This window comes from Ambystoma mexicanum, chromosome 1q (genome assembly GCF_040938575.1).
Source record: "Ambystoma mexicanum isolate Mex_15411 chromosome 1q, UKY_AmexF1_1, whole genome shotgun sequence".
NCBI lineage: Eukaryota > Metazoa > Chordata > Amphibia > Caudata > Ambystomatidae > Ambystoma > Ambystoma mexicanum.
The window spans coordinates 1,042,036,072-1,042,062,927 of NC_090922.1; the positions used below are offsets into that span (position 1 = coordinate 1,042,036,072).

The window sequence follows — 26,856 nt, forward strand, 5'->3', positions numbered from 1 at the left end:
TACCATCATGACCCAGCTAGTGAGAGATTTTCACGAGAAAAGATCACTAGACTGGGTCATTGAACAAGCCACACACATTTATGAGGTGCAAAAGCCAGTGGAAAACAAAAATAATTCCAAAAGCCCCAAAACAACCAACACCTCTGCTGCTGCCAAAGTGGCAGAGGTGAGGGTTGCCCCCAGTTTAGATTTGGAGATGGGGGGCCTAAAAACCTGCCTGCACAGAATCAGAATAATCCCAAACCCAGAAGGCCCTCGGGCCAATCACAGTCAGGGAGCCAGGAAGGCAATCCCACAAATGGAACCCCTAACTCCCCTGACTACATCAGTCCCCGCTACAAGGGGAATAGACCCATCCTGGGTTATGTGTGGACTACTCCAGCCCAACCAAACAGCAGCTAACCCAGGGAACTTCCCTCCTCACTTCCTCCAGGAGGACAGTAATCCCCCAAATACTAGACAGAATTTCTTCCCGAGGTACCCGCAAAACTTTCAACCCCAAAACAATCCAACCTTCTTTTCCCACTTTCCTGAGCCCAGACAACCCAATCCGTGAGAGGGGAGGCCAACGGTGGAGGGGTATCCAAGGTTTCCAAACCCGGGGTATTTTGGGAGAAGGGATAGCTAACCTTCCCGGGATCAGCCCAGGGGAGACAACAGAACCCCATATCAGCCTGAGCGGGTGTCACAACTAGAGCGCCAGGTCCAAAACATGGCACAGGATCTGGGTCGCATGCTGGGGGCTCAACAGAACCCTCAGATGAGCATGCCAACGCAGAATGCCTCAAACCCCGGACCCGGTGCTCAGAGCAATGACGGGGGAAGAACCCCGACAACCCACTGGTTCCCAGGGAGGAGGCACAGGGGGAAGGGGGTGTAAAGCCTTGGAGTAAGCTTCCTTCCCCACTTGTAACAAGCCCCTGGAAACCCAGGAAACGGAACCAAAATCTCCTGCGCCTGAAAGTCTGCAACCCAAGGAGCAGAGGGGGGTTAGTAGAAATAAAGAGTCCAAAAAGACCCATTTTGAGGAGGAGGAGGTACAAACCTTCCAATTTGAAGGAGAGGGATCCTCAGAGGATCCTGGGGAAAGGATCTTCTCCAGAGATGGGGAAACTCCTCCCAAAGAAAAATGGGTCCAAAGGATTCAAATCCAGACTGGGTAGATGTGGGGACTGAGTCAGCACCACCCATCTAACCCCAGAATCATCAGCATGAAAATCCCTTGGTTCAAACCCATCCAGCCTCCAAAGGGGGAGGGGGCGCAGCCCAGAACCAGGGGAACCCGAAAGTTCTCCCACATCTAGTTGTCACCTTTTTCTTTCAGATTCCCAAGACATCAGACAGAATTCTGCCCAAATCACCTCTCTATCAGTGTCCAAAACAAAGAAACTGACCCACCAGTTGGCTAAAAATGTACATTATCTGTGCCCCCTTGAGGAGAAGGACGGAAGATTCTACGCCCCCGTCCAGATACAGACGCAATGTACAATTTCGACACTGGTGGACACTGAATCCCAAGCTACCCTTCTGTAAAAAAGGGCCTTTGATACACTGAATTTGGGAAGGGGGGAGAAATACCAAATTCCTCTCACCCCTCTTCCTGGACAACATCAGAACTTCGACGGGAAGGAAATTCCAGTCGAGGGGACTGTGGATTTGGAAATTAAAATTGTGCGACACAAGGTGAAGCACCCGGTCATAGTTGTAACTCCAGAGGGCACCCCTTGTTTACTAGGGACTGACATCCTGCGTAGGTTGTCACCCCTAATAGATTGTGTAAATAAGGTCCTCTGGACCCAGACTAACCGAGTGTCAACCATGTTAGTTTAAACGGCACATGCCACATGGTTGAACAAAAATCTGACCAAATAGAACTTCACTTCCAGAATAATCAAATGCCAGACGTGACAGTAATCGCAACAGGACAACAAACTGGTGATGGGGGGGGGGTCCTCCCTTTTCCTGAAAATCAACCTTCCTTCCACTCTAAGGTGGCATTCCACACTGGAAGGAAACACTATGAAATTCTTTACAAATTCACAAAAAGAAAATCCCACTCCTATAGTCCAGAAAGATGAAAAATCAGCTCAAAGCCTGGCTGATATTCAGCAAATTGGAGAGCAGTTCATCCCAATTCAGTTAAATGAAGGGAAGGACTCTGTTCTCGCCCGCGTATGTGTGAACAACGGTAAGAGCTTCATCAGCGAGGCCATGTTCTGCAAACTCCCAAAAGATCCAACCATTCCCACATTTAAACTGATAGACAAATGGGAAACGGATCTGGAAACACCCAATTCCAAACATCTCCTGCCAAGCAGGTGTATGCGCAAAATCTCCACAGGCAACAAGAGCATAGTCCATAATTGTTGGGTTGTGCGAGACGTCACTGCCGCCTTTTACAGTGACATTCTCAATCGCTTTGCCATTAGTTTCGACCTACAAAACCTCAAAGCTTGGTCCCAATTAGCGGATAATAATCCCATGGGCTTTGATGACCAAGAGAAAGCATTTATGTCAGCTCAACCGCTGCCTTATGCAGTTGAAATTCAGATTGGAGAGGAAGTCACCATCCCAGAAAGGACCCGACAATTCTCACTGGAAGTGAAAGTCAAAAGAGGACAGAAATTGAAAAACCCTGACGCCTATATTCATATCGATGCCTACTTCCAACAGCAAGGGTTGGGGGTAAACCCAACACCACTAGTCAATATAGAACACAACACCATTCCAATAGAGGTGGATAACAGTGACTTAAAAAGAGTATCTCTCTAGCCGCAGGCACCATTATTGGAATGGCGGTTGATGACCAACATTTTTCCATAGATTTAGGTAATTAACTGTTAGGAACAATCCCCAAGGACTGTTTTGACAGTGATAGTGATGACAACACAACACCAGACAGGATCTTTACCCTGCATGGGGGGAATTTCCTGGTGAACACTTCCTGCCCTTATGGTAAGGAAGATGTGACCTGTGACTTTAGGAGGGATGAGGTGATTTTCCAAGTCCGCGAGGACTGCCTTCCCCATCTGAAGCCTCCAGTCCAAATCAGCACTCTGACCAGGGACCTCTCCACCCAGCTGGAGGAGGCTGCTGAGATAGCAAAACCGGAAGTATTTCCAGGCTTCAGGCAGATGGTTGAAGAGAGTCAACCTAGCTGATACCTGTGAGACTCTGGAGCAGAAGCACCAATTGAAACAAGTTTTCTTAGATTTTTAAGATCTCTTTGCGGTGGACTCAAATGACTGTGGTCACACCGACAACCACACAACAACAATTCCCACAGACCATAGCATGACCCCAGTGTTTGTGAAGCAATATCGCTTGCCTCTCGCATCAATGGAATCCCTTCATGAAACAATTAAGAACCTTGAGTCCAGGGGGATAATCCGTCCAGTTCACAGCACCTTCAATAATCCGGTGCTGGGGATTTTGAAGCCAAACGGCCAGTGGAGACTCTGCGCCAACCTAAGTGAGCTCAACAAATGGGTCCATACTTCCCAATGGCCTCTTCCCTACATAGACCAAGGGCTGGCCCAGATCCAGGGGTAACAGGTATTCACTGCCATTGACCTGGCCAATGGGTAGTGGACTGTACCTGTCAGTAGGGAGGACCAATACAAGCTGGCCTTTACCTTCGGGGGGCAACCGCACACATGGACCGGGACTCCCTTCGGATACAACAACTCCGGCAACTTTTTTCTACATAGGGCCATGCCCGACCTGGGTGAAAGGGGTAACCTGGCCTATGTAGATGATGTTTTAGTCAAAAGCTCAACTGTGGAGGAACACATAGTGGAGATCCATTATGTTCTGACCCAGTTGAGGGCTGCCGGAGCAAAACTCTCCTTTCAAAAAGGCACAGTGGTGTATAACCCGTGTCAATTTCTTGGGGCATGAGATTACTCCTCAGGGTCTCTGTCCCCAGGAAAAGAAAGTGGAAGCACTCCAGAAATTAAAAGACCCCACAACTCTGCGGGAACTAAGGAGCCTCCTTGGACTGACTAATTACAGCAGAAAGTTCATCGAGGACTACGCAGAGATCACAAGACCCCCTGATTCATCTTTTGAAGGAGGGGGGTCAAGTGGGAGTGGGGTCCAGAACAAGCCGAGGCGGTAAGACAACTCAAAAGAAGCCTTTCACAAGCGCCTTGCCGAGCTTACCCTGTCAAAAACAAGGAGTTCTTCTTGGAGACAGGGTTCTCTAATACATGCTTAACTGAAGTATTATACAAAAAGCATGACAAGGTCAATAAAGGAATCTCCTATGCGAGTAAAACTTTATCCTCTGTGGAGGAAAGATTCAACAATTGTGAGAAGGCACTCCTGGCAACGGTGTGGGCATTGAAGAATTACCACCCGTTTATCCAGGGGGAACACATCATAGTGGAGACTCCACACCAGCCTCTGCAATATCTCCAAAGTGACAGAATCCGGGCCGGAAATGTGAGTAATTCCCGAATTACTTCCTGGATTCTGTCAATGCAAGGCTTTCTTGTTGAGGTCAGATATGGCCAAAACAAGAAGAGTACCCTAGCACAAGATCTGGCTGACTTGCATGATTGTGCCAGAGAAAACTGTCTCGAGGACGAAAGTCTTAAAATTGAGGACAACATGGAGGCATACCTTAATTCCCCACACAAAGTCTTTGAAGAAGACCAGTGTGAGGGAATGCCCACTGTCTATGTGGATGGGTGCTCCTACCATGTTGACAACGGGAAAAAACCTGTGGCCGGCGTAGGGAATGCATGGGTGAATGATGCCCCAGAACCCTCTGCTGGGTACAAGATTGGTCCCCGAAGTAGTCAAGTGGCAGAGTTGATGGCTGTGCATCAAGCCATTCTCACTGCTGTCCAACACAAACTCCACGAACCGGTCATAATCATAGATTCGGATTATGTATGTAACGGGTTTGTGGAGCACCTGGTGACCTGGAAAACCAGAGGCATGCTATGTGCTAATAACAAACCATTGAAACATGGGAAATTAATCCAAAATATTGATTATCTGGTCACCTTGAATGTGATGACCATCTACTGGAAAAAGATCAAGGGTCATTCTAAAGTAGAGGGACCAGACAAAACTGGAAATGACCTAGCTGATCAGCTGGCCAAAACTGGAGCCATCCAAGGGGATCTACTTGAGATAGAGTCCCTGTTGGGGGAAATCCAGGTCACTGCTATCACTAGGTCCCAGACAAATGCTCACAATGAACCCTCAACTGCACAATGGAGTAAGGAGACCCCAGATGCTGATTGGATTACAGCTCAAAAAGGGGATCCAATAATAGGTAAGTTTTATCAACACATTGAGGACCCTGAGAACTTTCTCCTGACGGATACCGATTACATAGGAAAAGAGTGCCTCAGAGTGTTAATGAAATGTCCAAAAACTTTCCGAATCCAAGGCGGTTTGTTGGTAAGGAGATCCCTAGCTGGCCATGATCAGTGGGTGGTCCCTGCCTCTTTACGAAGCCGGATGCTAAATCACGCCCATGATGCGGCCACAGCCGGTCATAGGGGGTTTCATACAACACTTGAAATCTTGAGAGGTTGCATACTGGCCACACATGGGGCAGCACCTCGACCAATACTTGAAGGGGTGTCTTGTGTGTGCACAATTTCCGCCAACATCCCTCGCACACTGTGCGCCTCTCCAAAAGAGGGGGATGACACTGCCTTGGTCAGATTTACAAGTCGATTTCATCGGGCCCGTGATTCGCTCCTCTAGCGGGAACAAGTACATGTTGACCGTGACATGCTTGTTTACTAAGTGGGTGGAATGTCTCCCGTCCCCAAATTGCAAGGCAGAAACAGCAGCTGCCCTGATGATCAACCACATCTTGCGTTTTGGACTACCCCAAAGGATTGAGTCAGACCGAGGTAAGCAACTTCACTAGCGAAGTAATGACAAAGATGTGGGAGAAACTTGGGGTCAAAAGGAAAGTACACATTGCCTACCGGCCAGCCTCTAGTGGTGCAGTGGAACGATACAAGACAATTGTGAGCATATTAAAAAAAGTTTGTGGCAGATTCTGGGCCAAGTTGGGACATTCGATTACCTCTTGTCCTGATGACCATCAGATCTACCCCTTCTTCTGCAACTAAAATGTCAGTTTGAGCTGACGACTGGAAGCAGGATGGTGCTTCCCCAGCATCTGCTCTACAGAACCCAAGAGCAGACATTGATCAATGCATCCACAACTCACGAGTATGTTGAAAATATGAAAAAACACCTTCAACATGCTTTTGCCTATGCTCATCGAAATCTAGAAAGATCTGCAGACAGCATGAAGACCCACTATGACCTAAAGACTACTAGAAAGGAATACCATGTAGGAGACCGGGTCTACTTATACAATTTCCAAAGTAACTAGGCCAAACAGTGTATATTTCTGCCTAGCTTGAGGGGTCCTTTTGAAATTGTAGACAAAATCTCACCAGTCGCCTCCAAAATCCGTATCCCCAAAGGCAGTTTGGCAGAGGGGGAAGATAAGTGGGTGCATATTAACCAACTGAAGTGTTGCCATCCTAGGCACACTCTGCAGCAACTAGAGGATTCTTCTGGAACCCCAGAGAGGGGTCACTCCAGCTCCCTAGATTCCACCTCTAAAACTATTCCATCTATATAATCAAGAAAGTGCAAATAGAAAAAATTGTCTGTACATGTCAAAATGTATGTATCTGCCCCACTACATGAATAGTGGTGGGGAAATGTCTACAAATATGCTTTGCTTTGTCATCCTAGAATTGGAAACCATGGAGACTAAAACCAAGGAGGACCATCCAGGGACCAGAAGGAAAGATCCAAGGTGCCCGGGGTATTGCTCCATACCCTCATTAGGAATCAGCGAGGAGAACCGTTCGATCCACCACTGATGGGAGAAGCAGATGAATTTTGCCATTTGGACCAGAAATAAAAGAAACTGATCATCCCAATCTTGCGACTTCCCCTTGATGGGCGGTCAAAAGCCAAATCGCGAAGGGGGCTTGTGGGATGTACTGACCCACTAGGCTCTGCCCTGCGACATCCCTGTGTGCTGGTGACAGAACCAGCAAAATGGCCGCAAAAAGCCCTATGCGTGCTATACCTATGAAAATTGCGCTGTGAAACCAAAAAGATGGCTGTCAAGATACTTTGCCTGTGTCAGTGGTGGAAGAGGAGACCACACTGCTGAAACCTGTCACTGGGCTGCCCACAGAGTGAAAATGGAAACTACATGAAAGGCAGTGCTTTATTGCAGGGAAACCCAGAAGTGCTCTGAAATCCTTTTTTCCTTGGTTGTTGGAATTACAAAAGAATGGTTCAAAACATCAGAAAATATCCAACATCCATGCTGGGTGTTACCTGTCACCTTATTTAAGGAATCCACATGAGCACATGTCAGGAAAAACAGAAGCTTGCCTGGAAAAACAGAAGCTATCAGCGGAATATCCACATTAAAAAATGTACTTGCATGGGAAAATCTGTCAAAATATGGGCCCAGTACCACCGGTCGCCTGCATGACAGCTGTCATTTAAGTGCATTAGAAGCTTAAAACCTGTGCAGTTAAAATCAAATGGTTGGAATTCAGTGACTTGCCATCAAATGTAATATAGGTTGCAACTATTTAATCTCTAGGTTTTAAAAGACTGGCATTAGAGTTCTGTTTGCCTGTTTTGAAACGAAGTTTATTTTAATCAAAGAAAAATGTAAAGTGATTTTTAAAGTCAGCCTGATGCCAGCCAAAATTACAAAGAAAATTCCACAGCTGGCCCCAGCAAAAGGTACCTCCCTTCTGCTCTCTGGCCCAGGAACTCACATTCAGGCGTTAACGAAGAGGGGAGGGGATTTGGGCTGCTGCTGCTGCGGGGATACAATATGGACTTCCTTGATTGAAAAGTAATGCAGATGCAAGTGTCAACAGAAGCCCCTGCCAGAGGAAAGAAGCAGGGATTGATCTTGAGCCACCAGGAACTTTGGGGGCGGGAACAGACAGTTTTGTTTAATCTTAAAGCACAGAAAAGTATATGTTTGAAAAGGACTGACAAAGGACTGTGTGAATTTGTAAGAATTGTAAAATTACAGTATTGTTAATGTGAAATTTTTGGAAACGTTTTAAAAGTACTCAGAACTCTGTACTATGTTCAGGGACATGGCTGCAGAAATTGTGGTTTTGTAGCAATTGTATTGATGCAAGAAACATGAAACTTCATATGATTATGCACAGATATCATGTGCACATAAAATTGTGGACAAATCTGACATTGGGTACCAGACCAAAAGTGCAAAAAATTGCCAAATCTAGACCCAAGCTCTCACCGCGACAGGGCTTGGATGAATATTTGCTCCACAAAATCTGTGATATAAATATGGTATTGCGATCAAGTTTGTAAAATTGTAAATATGCATTATAGGAAAAGTAGATTTCAGGTGCAGAAACAAAGGGAAGGGTTTCCTGGATTATAAAACACATCGTCATGATGGCACTCTGTTTTCTCCCCAAATCAAGGGAGAGGAAAGACCCTAACCAATAGGATACCTAGGGGTGTGCCTAGTATAATTCAGCATACCCACCCCTTTAGAAAATACATAAATAGAGACAGTTTAGGACCTAGAAAGACGCACACATTCACCCACCAACCGATTGCTGGTGGAGCACTTTGCAAGAGAAATCCATATTCCAGACTTCCGAACTTGGAAAGCAGAAAGGCCCATTTCCAAAGCTGAACCATTCTCAGCTTGGCCTTTAAAAATCCAGAAACCGGATTTTACCCCAGACCTCCAAGGGGAACCAAAGAACAGCCTGGCTGTGCTGTGCTGCTTTCTTGCTAAGAATTCTTGCCAGAATCCAAAGATCCAACCCAGTAGAACCGAGCTGTGACCAGATAGCTGCGAACCAGAACCCGTCAGATCCAGTCCAGTCCCACAAGGCGATGTCCAGAGTGCCTTGCTGATTGCAGAACCAGAGCGCTGTGTGCTAGCTGAATTCCTGTCCAGAAAGATCCCCAACGGGTCCATTCCAAACATTGGTAGTAAGTATCCATAGCATAGGATTGTCACTAGCAAATGTATTGTCCATAAGTCATCCCTATCCAAACCCATTCTCTTATATACAGAACTGTATTGCTATAATCCTTTTGTTATGCCTGAAATTCTTTCTCTTACCCTATAGTCCTTTGTAATAGTAGTGTTAAAATCATCTTTGCGCTGATATACTGTCTGAAGAAAGACTAGCGTCTCAGCAGGCCAAACCAACCAGTGATATCCTGGGCTGGTGGCTGCGCGGTCGTGTAGTTTGCATGTTCATAGTCTCCCCTAGTGTAAAGATACCTTTTTTGTTAATTTTAAAAGCGCATTCTTATTTTGCTATTTTGACTCTCAAAAAAACGACCTCCACAAAAACCTTCATAACTTCTTCACAGTGTATGCGAAATTTAAGTGTCCAATTGAAGCTAACATCCTCAGCATTACAACGAACCCAAAACCGCCTCACATCTCCTTACTTATTCCGCAATCACGCTTACCGCGCACAGAAAAGTTTGCCGCAAATATTTTGTTTGGCTCAAATCCATCACGTGTGAAATAGCTGCTCATTGCATCCAACCTCAGAATTAAGTTTTCAACTTGCTAGTTACTCAATCATTGCTATTGTTTGTCTGATACCATACAAAGCGGCTCCCACTAGTATTGAAACCATTTCAGTGAATTAAATCCATTTTCAGTATTTTACCATTCATTTGAAGCCACATTCAAAACCATTTTGACAAGTTTGCAATAATTCCTGCTTTTCCTCTGTTTGCTGGGGGGAAATTGGGATTGATACTGTTTTGTTGAATTCTGTATTCCTGAAACCTGTTTTCTCTCCTTCCATCGCTTTATATTGCATATTGGCGGGAATTGAGTAGCGTACAGGGGGAAAGAGTAATCACATTGCATTTTGATTGATCCCACACAAAGTATTATTCTATGCTGCATTATTTTTCCTATCATTACTCCTTCTGATTAAAGAGATATATTGTGACATCACCCCATTGGTGATCATTGTATAACCATTAAAGTAGTGCGCTATATATACTGTGAAATACAAAAAATAAATATTTTTAACTTTTCAAAACAGCCTGCTTCCTGGTTCAGTGCGACCGGGGAGAGGGGGAATTCAAAGAGAGGGGCGTGATATAAGGGTACATCATTCAGAAATAAAAGAACATAGACATAAATAAATCATTAAGGGTTTCAATTGTGCATCCCACGCTAGGCATTGACTTAGGTGAAGTCCCGGGTTGAAATCACTTACAATAGCACAGGATTGTGTTAGCGATGACAAACCCAAGGGAACAAAGAGGGGAAAGGGAAAGGCATTCTTGCAAAGAATATGACCACCCCACCCCCACTCTCCCTACTGTACAGGCCAGCCAGAACGACCGGCCATGTGGTCGACAGTGCGGACCGGATCAACAGCCGTCGAAATTCCGTCAGCCGTCTTCGGCAGTGGCACAGGAATCAACCGTCAAACGGAGTGACAATGACTGAAGGTCGAGAAATATAAAACAATAACGCAATGTTTTATGAAGATCTGCGCATTAGAATGACCAGACAGCTGGGTGGAAAAAAACAATCTGAGTGACCACAACGCGTGAGGGATTTTGGGTACACTACACGTCACGTTCGGGATAGTGTTACAGGCACACCCATGTCGAGGTCCCCTTTCAATTCAGGAAAGACAAGATGTAATACTCTGCGGTTACCACTGGATGTCAGACTATATGCACAGCATGGAATTCTAAGCAGATTTACAAGCATCAGAACCCTGGTTACAGAACGAAGGCAAAAGAGATGCATCTTAAAATGGAACCCTTGCGATTCTAGCAAAGCAGAAATGAGCTTCCTTATAGGGATGTCAGAGTCCTGCAAAATCACTGCAGTGTGTCATGGTGTCCTCAGATAGGGCTGGAAGGCTCTTGGCCATCTTAAACATTTCCAACTGCAAAAATGTGTTCAAATCGGGAAGGTCCACAATGGTCAAAAGCCCCACCTGGACTTTATTTAGGACTAGGAAAAAGCAGGGGCATAAACCATTCAAAATGGCCAACTAAGAGTCTGCTTTTTTGCATTTATCTAGAGAAGTTTAGGTAGGTCTTCATGAGTTAAGGTAGTGTTGTCAGCTGAGAAGGGGACGAATGGGAGAGTTCAGTGGAAGCAGTAGTTTGAAGCCTCGGCTGACCAACCAAACAATCCAGGAGCCCTGTAGTAATAATTTACTATGAAGGCAGAAGGGCAAACCAGCCTGCAAATCGAGTGGAATGTTCTCAGTCCATGATGCTATCAGTTCTGAGAATTGCCTGTGCAGGTTGTAGAAGTAAAAAAGGTAACTTTAGCCGTTTGCTTGTGTTTCCTAGGCAATGATCCTGAAGAGCAATCACTGCTACCTTTGTGCACCATTGTGTGACGAACCAGATAACCAAGCAAACTGTTACTTCACTTTACAAAGCTTGTGTTTACCAAGGGAATCCCATTGTTAATGTCCAGATTAGGGATATGGCTCATGGAAGTTACTTTCTTTGGGATGGATTTACTTCTATTTCCCAGATGCACATATTTTCTTGCAATCAGTCATTTCATCTGTCAAAACACAGGGTCAGAATGTTACTTCTCTTGCAGTCTTGTAGACGTTGGTACTTTGACAACAATTTCCAGAAAACCGCTTCTAACCTTTCCACAAGTCTTTAGGAACATTTGGTACTTCGATTAGATTTATCAAAAGGCAACATCATGCCCAACTCGTCTTCTTCACTTGGCCAAGTCATAATTCCTATTTTCCGATTGGTTATTTACTTCCAATGTTAGTGGCTTATGACACAAATCCTTCCTCCAACAATCACACGGCCAAGACAAACCCAGGCTACCAGGAGGATCTAACGAAAAGTATGAGCTACATGGAAGGAATCACAGACTCCCGAATCCGTTGGGCCATGCCTTAGCCAGAGTGATGTGACCTGTGATTCAGAGGTCTGCAGAGGCAAAAACTGGTTGCTGCAGAGATGAGAGATCACTATTGTTGAAAGTCAATCAAGGATGCGGTATACATGAGCATAGATCTACATTGCCAATGCTGGTGATCTAAGGGTTGGCGGCAGAAGAGGAGAGAAGATTAACGATTCCAGACAAGCAGCCCAAACTCTGGGTCAGGACTTTCACAGGATACACTGAAGAATGGTAACAGGACAGGGCTTAGAAGTCACATGAAAATGGCAGCTGAGCCTTTTACCACAGACCACAGACAGGCAGTGAAGAAGCCAACTGTGACAAATGCCACTTATCCAAAGGGTAAGCCGCAAACAAGTGAAAATAATATGCAATAAATCGCAAGCAAGAACACGAGAGTCCCACTAAAGACTAGGGAAGCTGCACAAACAGGGTGGGAATTAAAGGAAACAAACAGTGGAGAACAGCAGAATGATTTGAGGGGAACCCCAGAGGACAGAACACTGAGGAAGCCAAGCAGGTGCCAGAAAAGAACTTGTGAACTAAGGGTACCAGTGGGTTTGCAAGCCCAGGCGGATTCTTAAGTTGGTTAAGTGCAACAAGCAAAGATTTGTGGAGCAACCTCAGGGGGAGCTTGCTATCATAGGGCCCCCTTGAGAATCTTGTCCATGGCTGTACGGCTTGTTAGGGCAAAGTAGACCTACCTCCCTTTCAGAGATGGGAGGGAGACTAGATCCATATCTTTTCAGCCCATATCTCATGGACTGAAAAGAGAACTACATTGCTTATGGTGACCTGTGGCACTATAAACCTAGACAAACAAGAGGTGAATAGGGCCTTTTCCTCCTGGTGGGAATTATAAATAGCGAGCAGGGTGCTATTACTTCACTCAGTGACTGAGTTTGAGCGAAGCAGAAGCTGGGCACTATATTCCCAAAATGGTTTCGTGTTTACCGAAGCTCGGGAGACCAGTATCCCCATTAATTAAATTAATGAATCTTTTATAACACACTTAATACCAGAGAGCAGTCTCTCAGCGTGGGACCAGGACTGAACCTGTGTTGCTCTGCGCTGTCTTGCTTCTAAAGCAAACGTGTTGTCCCCTGAGCTATCCTCCCAGCCCATGACTGGGAGGATCAGAGCATTTCATGTATTCTATCCTTATACCGATGACAGAACAATGCCAATGAGGGAGTCCCCTTTACATTGTAGAAACCCCAACTATTTCCTATTTTCAGAATTGAGCCGAGTAGCGACTAAGTGTTACATCCCTGAGATTTTGGGGTATTGAGAGAAGCTGGGGAGACCAGTATCCCTATGATAAGAAAAACAGAACACTTTAGCATTGGACCCTTCATGACACTGGAGTTAGACCAGTCTTATGGTGGGATACCTTGCTTTCTTAAAGACAAATCTTGCAAACTTGAATCTCGAAGACATTTATCCTAACCACCTCATATTTATAAATAAACTATGAAAATGTACACCAATTGACCACGTACTGTCAGAAGTGGGAGCGACAGACAATATTTCTAAGTTTAGCCAATAGTCTACCAACCCCATAAACCTCCCATATCCACACTCCTCGTCCCCCTCAACATTCCATCTCAGACCTATGGGTGCTGAAGTAATTGTTTTGTAATCTTCCTGACATGGCATCCCCACCCCAGTTCATAATCACCAAAGAACCTTGATCAAATGTATGTGGTAAAAGTGAGCGATGTGAAAATCCTACTATGCCACTACTCTACCAGGTACTTCCCTGGACTCCCCCTACACACACTCCAACCTGGAGGACAATGCATCCTCTACAGGGACCTTTATTTGGCCCCATGGTCACAGGCTCAAATCCCAGCAAGTTTACTGTGCCCTTAATCCTTCCTTGGGAAATAAACCTTTAATCAGGGTTAAGACGTCCTCCTCCGGAGTGAAACTGCCCTTTATAAACAGACCTCTTAAATCATTGGAGGGTTAAGTTAAATTGACACAGAAATGTTAAGGTTTTCAAGTCATTATCCAAGACTGATGCACGTTTTACCAGTCATTCTCCTGTCTTGAAGTGCAGCAAACATGTTTGATGTAGTGTGTCATAGCCTGGAGCTGCTGCTTCCGCTTCAGAACCCAACCAAGCATATTGTGAAAACATAACACTGATTATTTTACGCATGGTTATAAAACTCTTGATTATGGCATTTATGACTTTCAACAGCTGAAGTGCCCATGTACCCATTGATCCGAGCTCCAAAAATCAAATATATAGAGGTTTACATTGCATACTACAACTTGCAGGTTCCTAGGTCTACAGAGTTATCTTGACGACCCCCCCCCCCATAAGTGCCTTACAACTGCAAATCACACTGAAAGGTTTGTTAAGGTATACTTACATGTGTACTGCTGATTCCTTCCAAAAGGAGTCTGGTAATCTCTGCCTGGCGGTCAAATTCACTCTGAGTTATTCGCAATTCCTGTTCGCACTTAAAAAATAAATAAATAAATAAAATCAATTGAAATTGAACCTCACAAAAAGAGCAACACATTTTTGATTTCATCGATTTCATTTCTCCAACCTAAAATTGGCCTTTTTTGTTTTGTTTTTCCTTTTAATATTTGATTGGCAATAACTTGCATTTTACATTCAATAGAACAGCATACAACTTCCACCACTTGTTTGCAAACCAGATCTTACCCCTAAAGAGGACAGCAGAGAAGAAAAGCTGCAAAAAAACTAGATTCCAAAATGAACAGGTTGCTGTACGGTTAAATTGACAAAGGTTCTTCTTTCAATACACCCCTTGCTCTGACCCTTGTGGGCATACCATGTTGTTTACTGTTTGCTTTCAAAGTGTGAATATTTGTGCTTAGAGGTTACATGCAAAACAAGCATTGGCAACAGTTTGGGCTTTTGCATAGGCATGAGAAAGGCACTAGCCAACCACTGCCATCATAGTGGTTGTAACTGGCCATTGATGGTAGCAGGTGCAATCTACCTGGCATATAATAATAGTGTGTGACAAATTCCTAATACTTATACACAAGCAAAAACGGTTGGCTTTGCCAGTGCTTGTTTTCAACATGGCTTCAGTGAACGACAGGTATAGCTAGCCCTCAGAGTGGCTGAAGGCATACCTGGTTTAGGCATGTTTATGATACCAGCAGCGGGTTTACAACTCCAATTAAATGATTAACTCTCAGAAGATTGCTTGAAAGTGCAAACTTTGATGGCACGGCTTGATTAAAGTGAGCTGGAACAGCTCCCATAAGGAGGTGTTTTGGGAAGGGCAGGAACTGGGTGGGCAAATAACCAACCACCACCTTTATGTCACCCCCTCATATTCCACTTTCCCCAGCTGCACTCTATTTTGGCATGTAGGTGGCTCCTAATAGCCCATACTAAAAATAAGGAAGATTGCAATACCAATGGGAAACGTCTACTTAGGTTGGGGGGAAGGGGGCTCGAGTTCTCCTCCTAGCCTTTCTCATACCCAATTGAAATATAAAGGGGGCACAAACCAAAACCAGAAAATTGCTTGATAAATCCTCCTTAAAAAATAAAAAATAAATAACGCATCTTAAAAACAATTAGTTAGCATGGACGTTGAGTCCCTGTAAACATGAATTACAAGAACATAAGTATCTCTTTAGTTTGCACAGTAATGGGCTGTAGAATGTTAAACGTATCGCACACTTTTATTAATAAGAAATGTGTACTAAATCTGTGGCTATGAGAAAAATGTTCGCAGCTACATATTTATGTTCAATCCGGATATGTAAACTATAATTCCAGTATACAGAAAGCGTGATTAGCACTGCAGGACAGTGCCAAATTGGGATACATCACCTGTGTACTTGTTTAGTGGCAAAATTAACAATTTTGCCAACACATGAATGAGCCTACCTGCTCCTACTCCAATTAAGATGCTATAGCTGATGAAAAATGGCATGTTTACCAAGTGGATTGATAGGTTTGCCTACATTGTAGCATAGATGCGTCTGAAATATCTGGAAGACATTGCACCAGGCGCTCAATGGTCACCCATAGACTGATGGCCAGGCCAACTGCATCACTCGATTTTGACATCTTTGCAAGACGGTATTGGAAAGCACAAGAATATAGAGGAATCAATGATGGTTTCCAACTGTGGGCAGGCTTCTTTAGCGCAAGATAGATTGAGGAACAGCAGTCATGGCCCATACTTTTTTAAAATCCACTTATTGTCCACTTAAAATACTATTGGCAGGGGAAAGAGCTCCAACAGCAGAACGTACAAAGCCGTGGAGAAAGCAAAATAGAAGAAGTGGCCGCCTTTCTATTTGGTACTAAACGGACTACGTTAACCCTTCTCCCACACTGCATCGACTCACCACACTGAAAAAAAGTAGTGTGCTGTAGCAGCTATGGACACCACTTCCCCTCACAGCACCAACTTCCCTCATGCTCGCAAAAACCAATGAAGAATGGTACCATTGGTATCACTACTACCACCAAAGACTTCCATTCCACCAAGCATGAACGTCGCGCAGGCAGCAACTTTGCGAGCGTCTCAGAACAGATGCGCCATTGACAACGGCTGTGCGTGCTCCAGTCACCTCAAACAAAAAAGACACTATTAAGACCATAAGCATTCAGCGCCAGATGGTCAAATTGCTACTAGGATTTATAAAGTGATCTGAAGCGTCTGTTTAACGTTTAATGGTAAATAAACAGTGAACGCCGTGTTGAAATGACAGCCAAGGAATCGGGTCTATTTGCCTACTACAACAGCACAATCTACAGTTTCAGGCTTGCTCATGCATTTTGCAAATAACTTAAAAACAGGACCATTGCTGAACGTCTTTAAGATTGGAAGGACGCATGATCACAGTTACGCTGTGTTCCATGTGCATAAGCTTTAACTTAACACTAAGTCACACACAAACCGGTTGTGAGGAAGAGGAAGACGACCCTCTTTCCGCCGCTCCCTAATCTCCCTAATCTCCATGGAGCTGCATGTGCATATTGGTACCTTTTCTTGTTGCTGATGAGCATCAGCCTCCGTCCTCACCAGGTTGCTCTTCTCTTTCAGGTAGTTACCAAGGGACTTCAATAATTAGCATGCACCAGACTGCCCAGGCATGCCATAGGAGCGATGAGGCTGGAACCAGCAGAGCACGACCTGGGCCTATGGGAGACCGTAGAACATATCAAAGCCTTTGTGGAGTGACCACATGGGTGGGTTAAAGGAAATGGAGAATGAAAATAAGGTGGGTCCAAGGACCTTTATGAAGACTTCCTAAAGAAATCCAAGGCCAAACCGAGGAACAAGGAGCAGCTTTGCTGGAGATTGGCCTAGGGAATGACCCTAGGGCAATCAAACAAACTCAAGGACACAAGCCAACCACCCCCTAGACTTGGAGCCCCAATTGGCTTGTATTGTTATAATAAAGAAGTGGAAAACCTAATCGTTTCATCAAATGATTCCTTGCCACAGGGAATCAAGGCAAGCTGCTGAATTGCTAACCCCAAGGACTTCACGTACATTTTGCCTTCTTTTAGTTCCCCAGCAGCTCATCATCTTTGGGTCTGATCAAGCATTTGCCATCAAATGGCTTATCACACGGTTTAGCCCAAACGTCCGTAAACGTACCAGGTTTCAGTCATGAGGCCTGGCAATGCAGTCAGCTGCATCCAAACAAGCCTGATGAGCCCGGCAGGCCACCTCCTTAAGTTAATTGACCATTTCAAGAAAATAATCCCGAATGTCACCATCCAGTAAAGGGATCGAGGCCTTCATTCACAGCCCACAAAACATGCGAGTACTTAGCCAACACACATAAGCGTTGGATACCTTTAGGGTCATAACCATGGAGAGCGACAGATCGCGCAGATGACTTTGAAATGAACTCTGGCCACCTACATCACTAGGCCTTCCGGTGAGTGATATTCCAATAGGCAGACAGGATTTTCCTATGCTGGCTTGCATTTTTGCATAAGGACTTTTCCACCTCGGGGGTCGAACAAGGCACTATCAGCATTAAAAGGAAGGGCAGTTTCAAACTGAGAACCTTTGTCCAGAATATGTCAGCTTGTACTGTACCAACTCTTAAACTGGCACTGGCAAGGCAGCCACCACTTTGTCACTTTTCTAAACCGCACATTAGGATTACCGTACAGGGAAGAACGATACATATCTGTCGAGATGTCAAGATTGCTAGTGTCTTGGAAGTTCGAAACCAGGCCCATCATCAATTCCACCTGATCAGAGGTTTTTTTGTCCAGAAGGGGTTCCGGCCCCATTTCTACCAGGGGCTCCAAACCCAAGTGGACAAACTCTTATCGGAGAGTGCGGTCAGGCTGGAAGAATTGGGTCCTCGACTCCAGGGCATATTTTATTTTTTGCTTATAGCGCAAACCTCGCTCAAGAGCAGTGGAGCACTTTACAAAAGGATTGTACCAGAAATGGGCTTGGTATTTTATTCAGTAACGCAGCACTTTGGTGGAGGGAAAGGGATTTTTATTCCTCTGACAGGTATTGTTGAAAGAGCCAAGTTTTTAGTCTTTTGCGGAACTAGAGGATGGTAGGGGCATTTCGAGCCTCTACCAGGATTGGGTCCTAGATGGTCGGTGTATGGCATGAGAAGGACTGCTTGCAAGTATTCTTGGTGGCCTAGCTTTGACTCCAACCTTTTGGGACAGTTCCAGAGCAGCTTATCCTGTTTGAGGAGGGAGAGGAGTATATGGTGATCAATTGATTCGAAAGCAGCAGTTGAGTGATCCAAAAGGTCTAGGAGATACTAGTCCCCAGTGTAGGTGATTCTGAGCGCATCGCCCACCACTTGGATGTTTGCGGTCTCAGTGCCGCATTTGGGGGACGTCAAGCTATTAGATTTTGTGAAGAAGCTGGGTTGCAATTACCTTCTCGATACGCTTCCCGATGAATGCAAGGCTGTTATGTTATGTTTCTGACATTTGTTAAGCGCGCGATCGCCATAGGCATCTTGGCACTGGAGAGAGGGCACACATCCATAGCAGAAGCTACGAACACAGAAGACACAGAATTTGCTAGAACAGAAGTGTCTTCATTGCTTTTCTCTAAAAAAAAAAAATAAAGGATAACTTGATAGTTTCTTTATTGAGGGAGGTAGTTCATTCCACAGTCTTGCTCCAACTATAGAGAAAGCCTAACTCTAGACTATAACTATAGAGAGATGTTAAGGGGGTACGGTAAGCAGGTTAGCAGAGGCTGAACGCAACTGACGAATAGAGCAGTAGCGTGAGAATTTTGCTTGCAGAAACTCTGCGCCCTGATCATATATAGCGGTGGACTATGGAAAGTGCCTTGAAATTAATGCGCTGATTAAGGGGGAGCCAGTGCAGAGAACGTAGCACCGGGGAGATGTGTGCTCCATAAGGCTCATGAAAGTTCTGTAGTTAGATAGGTACGCTGGCTCAAACAAGGATTTTTTGAGAAGAGGTAGTACGAGACCGGTCATCAACACATCTGGGAATGCACCTTCACTGAGGGAGGTGTGCACAATACTGAGGAGAGTGTTAAGTACTGGGCTAGCAAGTTGTTTAATGAGTGTGGCTGGGAGGAAGTTGTTTGTGTAAGTAGTGGGTTTCAGTGAAGCAAGTATGTCAGAGATCCTTAGGAGGGAGGAGGTTGAAGTCTGTCCAGAGGGGGCAGGGCCTGGGGGGGATGGCTAGCAGGGATCAGTCTAGTTTTGAGGAATCAATGTGAGATCTGATTTTTTCAATTTTATTGTGAAGCCAGCTTCTCATATAGTTGTGGGCTTGGAGCAGTGCTTAAATACTTCGAATAAAGGTTTGCACCCATTAGAGGCTGTCTCAATGGTGGAAGAGTAGTAAAGTGACTTCGCCTCAGAGACCATGTGTTTGCGCTGGGTACGCAGGGGTTTGAGAGATGAAAGTTCCTCTAGGCTGCGGTCCTTCCGCCACTGCTTTTCAAGGGATTTGATGAGAGCATTTGTTTTGGCGAGCTTGGGTGTGTACAAGGGTGCAGACACTGCCTTTGGTGTAACTAGACTTTAGAGGTGCATGGGCATCCACTAGTTCTTTGGCAAGGTGGTTAAAATGTATCCAGAAGGGAACGAGGCATTCCCTGTCGTGGGGAATGTTGTGAACATTGCCTCCAGTGTATCTAACAGGAAGTTCTTGAATGATCAGCGTTCAATAACGGAGTTTGTCCTGACCTTTGTGGAGCAGCCTTATCAGCGATATGGGAAGGAGGATTGTGGCATGGTCAGTCCAGTCAAAGGGCAGGGGGTTCGTGCATTAGAGGATTGTGCAGGAGGCAAAGACTAGGTTGAGTCTTTAACAGATCGTACTCTCCCGCACGCATATCAAAGGTCTATCGAGTCGGTCATAGGGAATAGGGAGTCAAGGAGGTGTTTTGCTGGTAAGGACACTGGGATGTTGAAATCCCCAAGGGAGATATTAGAGTAAGACAATGTTGCATAGGAGAGAACGTTAGAAAGGTGATTAAGTAACCACTCTCTTGAGGTAGCCCGCAAACAAGGTGAAATGTAACTGAGTGGTTATTTGAGATGGAAAACCCACATGACAGGAATTCAAAAGAAGCTGTGTCGGGGTTGGGCTTAATATGCAGGGCCTGTCGATCTTATGGCTGACTGCCACTCCACTTTCAGTTTTTCCTGTTCGGTCAGTATGTTGGATACTTTAGCTTTGGGAAGGAGGACATCAAAGTTGTAGGAGGAGGTGGGTGTAAACCATGTTTCAGTAATAAAAGGGCATCAAGATCATTGTCAGTTAAGAGATCGGAGATAATGGCAGCGTGTGTGACCACTGAGTGTTAGCCTTCATAAATCAGGCAGACGTGAATAGAAGGCACATGTTGTAGGGGAATATGGGGAATATTGAGGAGGTTTGCCAGGTTAGCTCTGCAGGGCCGCTTTGGGCATTTAGCTGTGTGATCCCTGATGAGGATGGGAATGAGTTGCAGCGAGTGTAAACACATGGTTATATTTACCTGGGTAGCACAAGCAGAGCAACTGGCCCTTGGCCCTTGCAGGACGATACAGGTGTTGCCCTTTTTTTGGACTGTCCTTCACTTCTGACGCCCGAGCGAGAGATGCCCTGTGAACCAACAATTAAAAAAGGGAAGAGAACAGACAGGCTCTAGTGGGCAGGTGGGGTTTAGGTCACAACCTAGATCCACTTGCACCAGCTCACCAACTGCATAATCACCAACAGGTTATCTGGGAAGGGTGGTTGAAGCATCAGCTGTGGTCAAAGCAGACACAGCAGCACTGAGCATAGCCAACAAAGATGCCAAGCCACAGAGTGTGCAGCTAGACTTTACTGGTAAGCATGGGTGCTCCAGGTGCTCCAGATAGGATTTGGAAGCAGGAGCATTTTACTCCCCATTTTTTTTAAAAGTTGGGAGTAAAATGATTTCCAATGTATTTTATAAGCGGGTAAAAATATGTTTAAACTGAAAAACATAAATGTTTTTGTAATAATCATGTCTTTGCATCTAGTTATTTGTGCACATAAAAACATACAGGTTTACTTCTTCCCATCAGGGAGTAATAGTATTTTATTCCTATGGTACTACACGCACTACTGGTCCAAACATACCCATGGAGCTTTGTGGGTGAAAGCAATTTTTTGTTGAGAGTATTTTTACTTTTTTATAAGTATTTTCCTATTTTTAGGGAGTAAAAAGGGCTGGGGGCAACCATCGAGGCAGAAGCTCTATCACTTGAGGCCTTTGAGAAAAATTACCAACATTTGATCGTTAAACTCCTCACACTCATCAAGCATGCTTCAAAGGAAACAAGCCCTTAACCTGTGTATGGGAGTACTACAAAGCCTCACTGTAATCCCTCCTGAATTTATGCCGCCACCCCTTTTTGAAAGAATAGGGTTCGATTTACTGCAGGAGCTCGACATCTTCTTGGTCATTGTGCCTCCTTCTCAACCTCTAGTCTTTTTCCACGGTAGACTCCACCGTTCAACCTTTGAATATTCAGGGAGTGAGAAGGTGGATGGCCTAGTGTCATGGCCACTAGTAGTGGGGCAGTCCTTCCTCATCCCCGGGGTCCCACTGGACCCAGTCCTGGCGCCTCTGGTGCCAGGCTCATCTTAAAGTGTGCTTTGCACACTCTAGGCCCAGGGCGTGTGCAGCTGGGCCGGGCGTGGCCATGGATCAGAACTGGAAGGCACACGTGCTGCAGGCCCAAAGAAGGGCAAGGTGGAGTTAGTAGACGGAGCCTGAATGATAATGATGTGTTATTTATATAGTGCCTTAATCCAAAGCGCTTTACAGAGAACATATTTACATACAATATCACCCAACCGAAATTGGTACTCATTTATCGACCTCGGAAAGATGAAAGGCCGAGTTGGCCTTGCCTAGATTCGAACCTGCGACCTGCAGGTCACAGCAGCGAGCGCTCAACCAGCTGAGCTATCTTACCGGATTATAGGCTGAATCAGCCTATATCATGGCCAGCCCATCCTCGTGCCCTTGCTTCACGTTATTCTGCTTCCAATCAGCATAACGCTCTCCGATGTACTCACTGGTGCCTCTCTGCATTTCCTCAGTCTCATCCTGAAGATTCTCCTGAGAATGCTTCTTACCTGCAGTCTTCCGCCCATCTCTGCGAGCGTCTTCACTTCAGCTACTCCATCGCTGCAGACGCGTCTCACCTGCTGACAGCCGCTGCATCTCCGAACGTGCATCCTGCCTTTTACAAGCCTCAACATTGCTGAGCGCATATCTTATCTATAGCCAGTCGCTACATTAGCGAGCGCAGCGCACTTACCTGTTGCCAGCCGCTACAACGCTGAGCGTTACAGTCACTACAACGTGGAGCCCGTCTTAAACCTGCAACTCGTTTGCGGCCTGTGCCGGTCTTTTCGTCTTGCCTCCATCCCATCACGGTCGGAGCCAGAGACTTCCTCCTACACTCTTCATCAAGGAATGGACACCATTCTTCGTCGTTGGCAGGCACCTACGAGGAAACAAGAACAAACAGATTAGGACTCATATGCATTTGCATGGCCGCATAAACAAGAGACTAAAGCTCCCTTATAAAGACCATCTTACCTGTTGGAAATCTATCAGCCTCTAGGGTCTCCTGGATCCTCTTCGATCCAAATTCTCCTCCCGTACCTATGGAAATGGAATAAGACATTGCAAGAATTACTTAAAAAAACGAAATACAATAACTGTAATCGAACTATAATCATACTAAAGACTTGCCTTATACATGGATTGGTCGCAGCTGGTCTGGACCAACACCCCCACGGACCAGTGAAGTAACTTGGTCCATTCTACGCGCCCCTGCTAAGGAAAGCGGAACGGAGAGCTGGTCATCACGAAATTACAGGGGCAACACCCAGCCCCAGAGCCGCAGGTCCAACCATTTTCAGAAGGGGAAGGCGATTGAGGAGCCAGTTCGAGGGAGGGCTCCAAGCACACCCCAACACCCCCGTGGAAGCCAGGTGAGCGCAACAGAACGCGAAGCCAGTACAAACCCCCACCTGGGCATTATGGAAACGTCCAAAACCGACCAGTTAGCCCAGCTATTGTGAGAGTTGCGGGCCGAGGTGCATGCCTCCAGACAAGAGGCTAATTCCCTGAGGAGAGACCTTGTTATAGCTCGAGAACGAACAGATGACCTGGCAAGAACGATGCTTCAGGCACACGCAGGACAAGTCCCATTACCTGGAATTATACCAACACCGGCACGTCAACCCTCACCTCCAGTACAGGTGGTACTCCCCTGGGCCGTTCCACTTGCCCCACTCGAATGCTTTTTTTGGCGACCCGAATAAATATGCAGTGTTCATGAATCGGTGCCGCCTCCACTTTTTGTGTCGACCTGGAGCCTTCCCTAATGACAGTGCTAGGGTGGCCTTTGTGTTTTCCTATTTGGGAGGCTGCACAGCTGATTGGTGCATACCATTAGTGGCTCAGGATGATCCAATACTTCGGAACTTTGCAGAATTCCAACGGGAATTGGAACAAACCGTTCGCCAGACACACTCAAGGGTAAGCATTGGATAACGAACTACTGCCGCTGAGACAAGGAAACCATGACTTATTGACTTACATTGCCACCTTCAACCGCCTCGTAGCACAGACAAACTGGCCGGAGGAGAAAAGGACCAGGCTGTTTTACAGGGGGCTTCGTGGTGTGTTAAAGGATGTACTAGCTCAAGTTGTTAACCCACCAGAATTCTGTGCAGACTATATTAACCTAACCGTGCATTTAGACCACCGGCTATCATACCGGAAAATGGACCGCATGAGGGCAGGAGGACGATCAGTGTACGTAAGGCCTCGGGACACTCAGACCAAGGGTCATGAAACCCCAAAACCTATGCAAATAGGGGGATTACAGGCTTCCATTTCTAAGCCCGAAAGAGAAAAAAGAAGGGAACAGCGGCTTTGTTTATATTGTGGAAAAGACGGGCATTTCTTGCGGGACTGCCCCACAAAGCCCCCCAAGAACGTGGTAGGTGCCATGGACAACGATAAGCAAGACAAGGAACAAGTGTAGAGGTCAACTTGTCGAGCTGAGTCAAGAGAGTTGTAACAACCTCACAACTGGTCATTCCAGTATTGATAATTCACCCCCAACAACCATCGAAAGTGCATGCTTTGGAAGCCTACATCGATAGTGGTGCAGTGGGTAATTATATTGATCAGGGGTTGGCTGCACGGACAGGCCTTCCGCTTCAGCGAAAACCGCACTCGGAAAATGTCACAGCCGTGGATGGCTCTTAGCGGTCTTCGGGACCTGTGACTCAACATACCGACAAGGTACTGCTGACATGTCAAGATGGTCACCGGGAAAGCATTTTGTTTGATCTCATAGGAGCCCCCAGTTCCAAATGATTCTAGGAATGCCATGGCTGGAAACCCATAACCCAAGGATCGACTGTCGCACCAGAAGGCTGACCTTAACTTGAGAATGGACCAAGAGTTGCTATCTTAAGGATGTGAGGAGATTACAACACCAGTGGAGACCCATCTTGGGAATATAAGGCTCATTGCCTTCAGAATATCAAGACTTTGCGGATGTGTTTCAAAAGGAACAAGCCAACACCCTACCACCACACAGAACATACGATTGCCAAATCGATCTGGTCCCGGGAGCACAAGTTCCCTGCAGCAGAATCTATGCCCTGACGGAGCAGGAAAATCAGCACCTACGAATATATCTTGATCAGTACCTAGCTAATGGATTCATCCACCCATCCAAGTCTCTGGCCTCCTCATGTCTCTTCTTCGTACCGAAGAAAGAAGGGGACCTTAGGACTTGCATAGATCACCGTAAAAAAAATAGGTATCCTCTGCCACTCATTTCTTAACTACTCGACCAGGTAAAGAAAGCTCAAATCTACACAAAACTGGATCTGCGGGGGGCTTGCCATCTGGTCAAAGTGAAAAAGGGCGACGAATGGAAGACAGAATTCCGAACCAAATATGGGCTCTTCGAGTTTCAGGTTATGCCCTTCGGGCTATGCAACACACCAGCTGCATTCCAGTTATTTATGAATGACGTACTCCACAAACTGCTAAACGTTTGTGTCCTGGTTTACATCGATGATCTCCTTATTTACTCAGTATCCAAGGAAGAGCACATGGGCCATGTTAGAGCCGTGTTAGAAAAGCTCTGTAAGAACCAATTATTCGCCAAATTGGAAAAATGTTTTTTCCACGTTACAGAAGTAGAGTTGGTGGGCTTCATGCTTACCCCTCAATGAGTGCACATGGATACTCGAAAAGTGGAAGCAGTTCTTCAATGGCCATCGCCGACATCAAAGGGGTGCAGAGTGTACTCGGGTTTGCCAATTTCTATCGGCGGTTCATTCCAGGATTCTCGCAAATCGTCCATCCCATCACCTCTTTGCTAGAAAAAAAGAATAAAAAGTTTTCTTGGACCTCTGACGCTGAAAAGGCATTTCAAGAATTGAAATTGGCCTTCACTTCGGCCCCTATCCTCAGGCACCCTTGACCCGATTTACCTTATGTGGTTGAGACAAACGCTTCCAATGTGGCCATGGGGGCGGTGTTCTCACAGAAAGACTGACACCGGACAGTTACAACCTATTGCATTCTGGTCCCGCAAGTTTACAGCACCTGAGAAGAATTATGCCATCACCGACAAGGAACTATTGGCAATCAAAGGAGCCTTTACACACTGGAGGCATTACCTCCTGGGAGCTAGGCACACTGTCACTGTTATCACAGACCATCGCAACTTGCAGCACTTAAAGACAGCCAAGGCCCAATCATCTCGTCAGCTTCGTTGGGCTCTCTTCTTCGCGGAGTAAGATTTTATAATCACATACCGGCCTGGGGTACAGAACAGAACAGAAAAGCTAACGCTCTGTCACGAATGGGTGACAACCAGGACACATTTATACCATCAGAACTAGTACCCATTATTCCGGAGGAACGAATTCAGAACCAGATTGCAGTAACAGCCTGTTGGGAAGAATTAAAGACCAACCTCCACTTTGAAACGGATCAGGCCGCCCAGTAAGAATGGTTGAGTAAAGGGGATCAGTATTCTGTCATGAACAATTTACTCTATTTTCAGGGAAGACTGTACATTAAGGACAAAGAGATCCAAGACAAGATCATTGCCAACTACCACGACTCGCTAGTTGAAGGACACCCCGGAATTACTAAAACACGGGCCAAGATCAGAAGAACAAGTTAATCTCTTACCTGGTAATGTTCTTTCGATGGGATGGTCCGACGACGTATTACATATCTATAACATTAATCACCACAGCTGTGCTGCTTCGGAAAATCTTTCGGCACGTGCGTCCTGTGTCAATGACGTCAATACGCCGTCCTCGAGGACCTCCTCCGACGGCCGACATCACCAGATGTTATAAGTAGGAC

At 45.7% G+C, this 26,856-nt stretch overlaps 1 protein-coding gene across 6 annotated transcripts in view; it reads right to left on the minus strand.

The window, feature by feature from the left end:
- SH3GLB1 (SH3 domain containing GRB2 like, endophilin B1) overlaps window positions 1–26,856 on the minus strand; it is a 479,029-nt gene that overhangs the window by 123,497 nt on the left and 328,676 nt on the right. For all 6 annotated transcript variants that reach the window (XM_069641731.1, XM_069641728.1, XM_069641732.1 and 3 more), the window contains one exon: window positions 14,350–14,439. In XM_069641731.1, coding sequence (XP_069497832.1) covers window positions 14,350–14,439 — 90 coding nt within the window. The remainder of the gene's footprint in view (window positions 1–14,349; window positions 14,440–26,856) is intronic.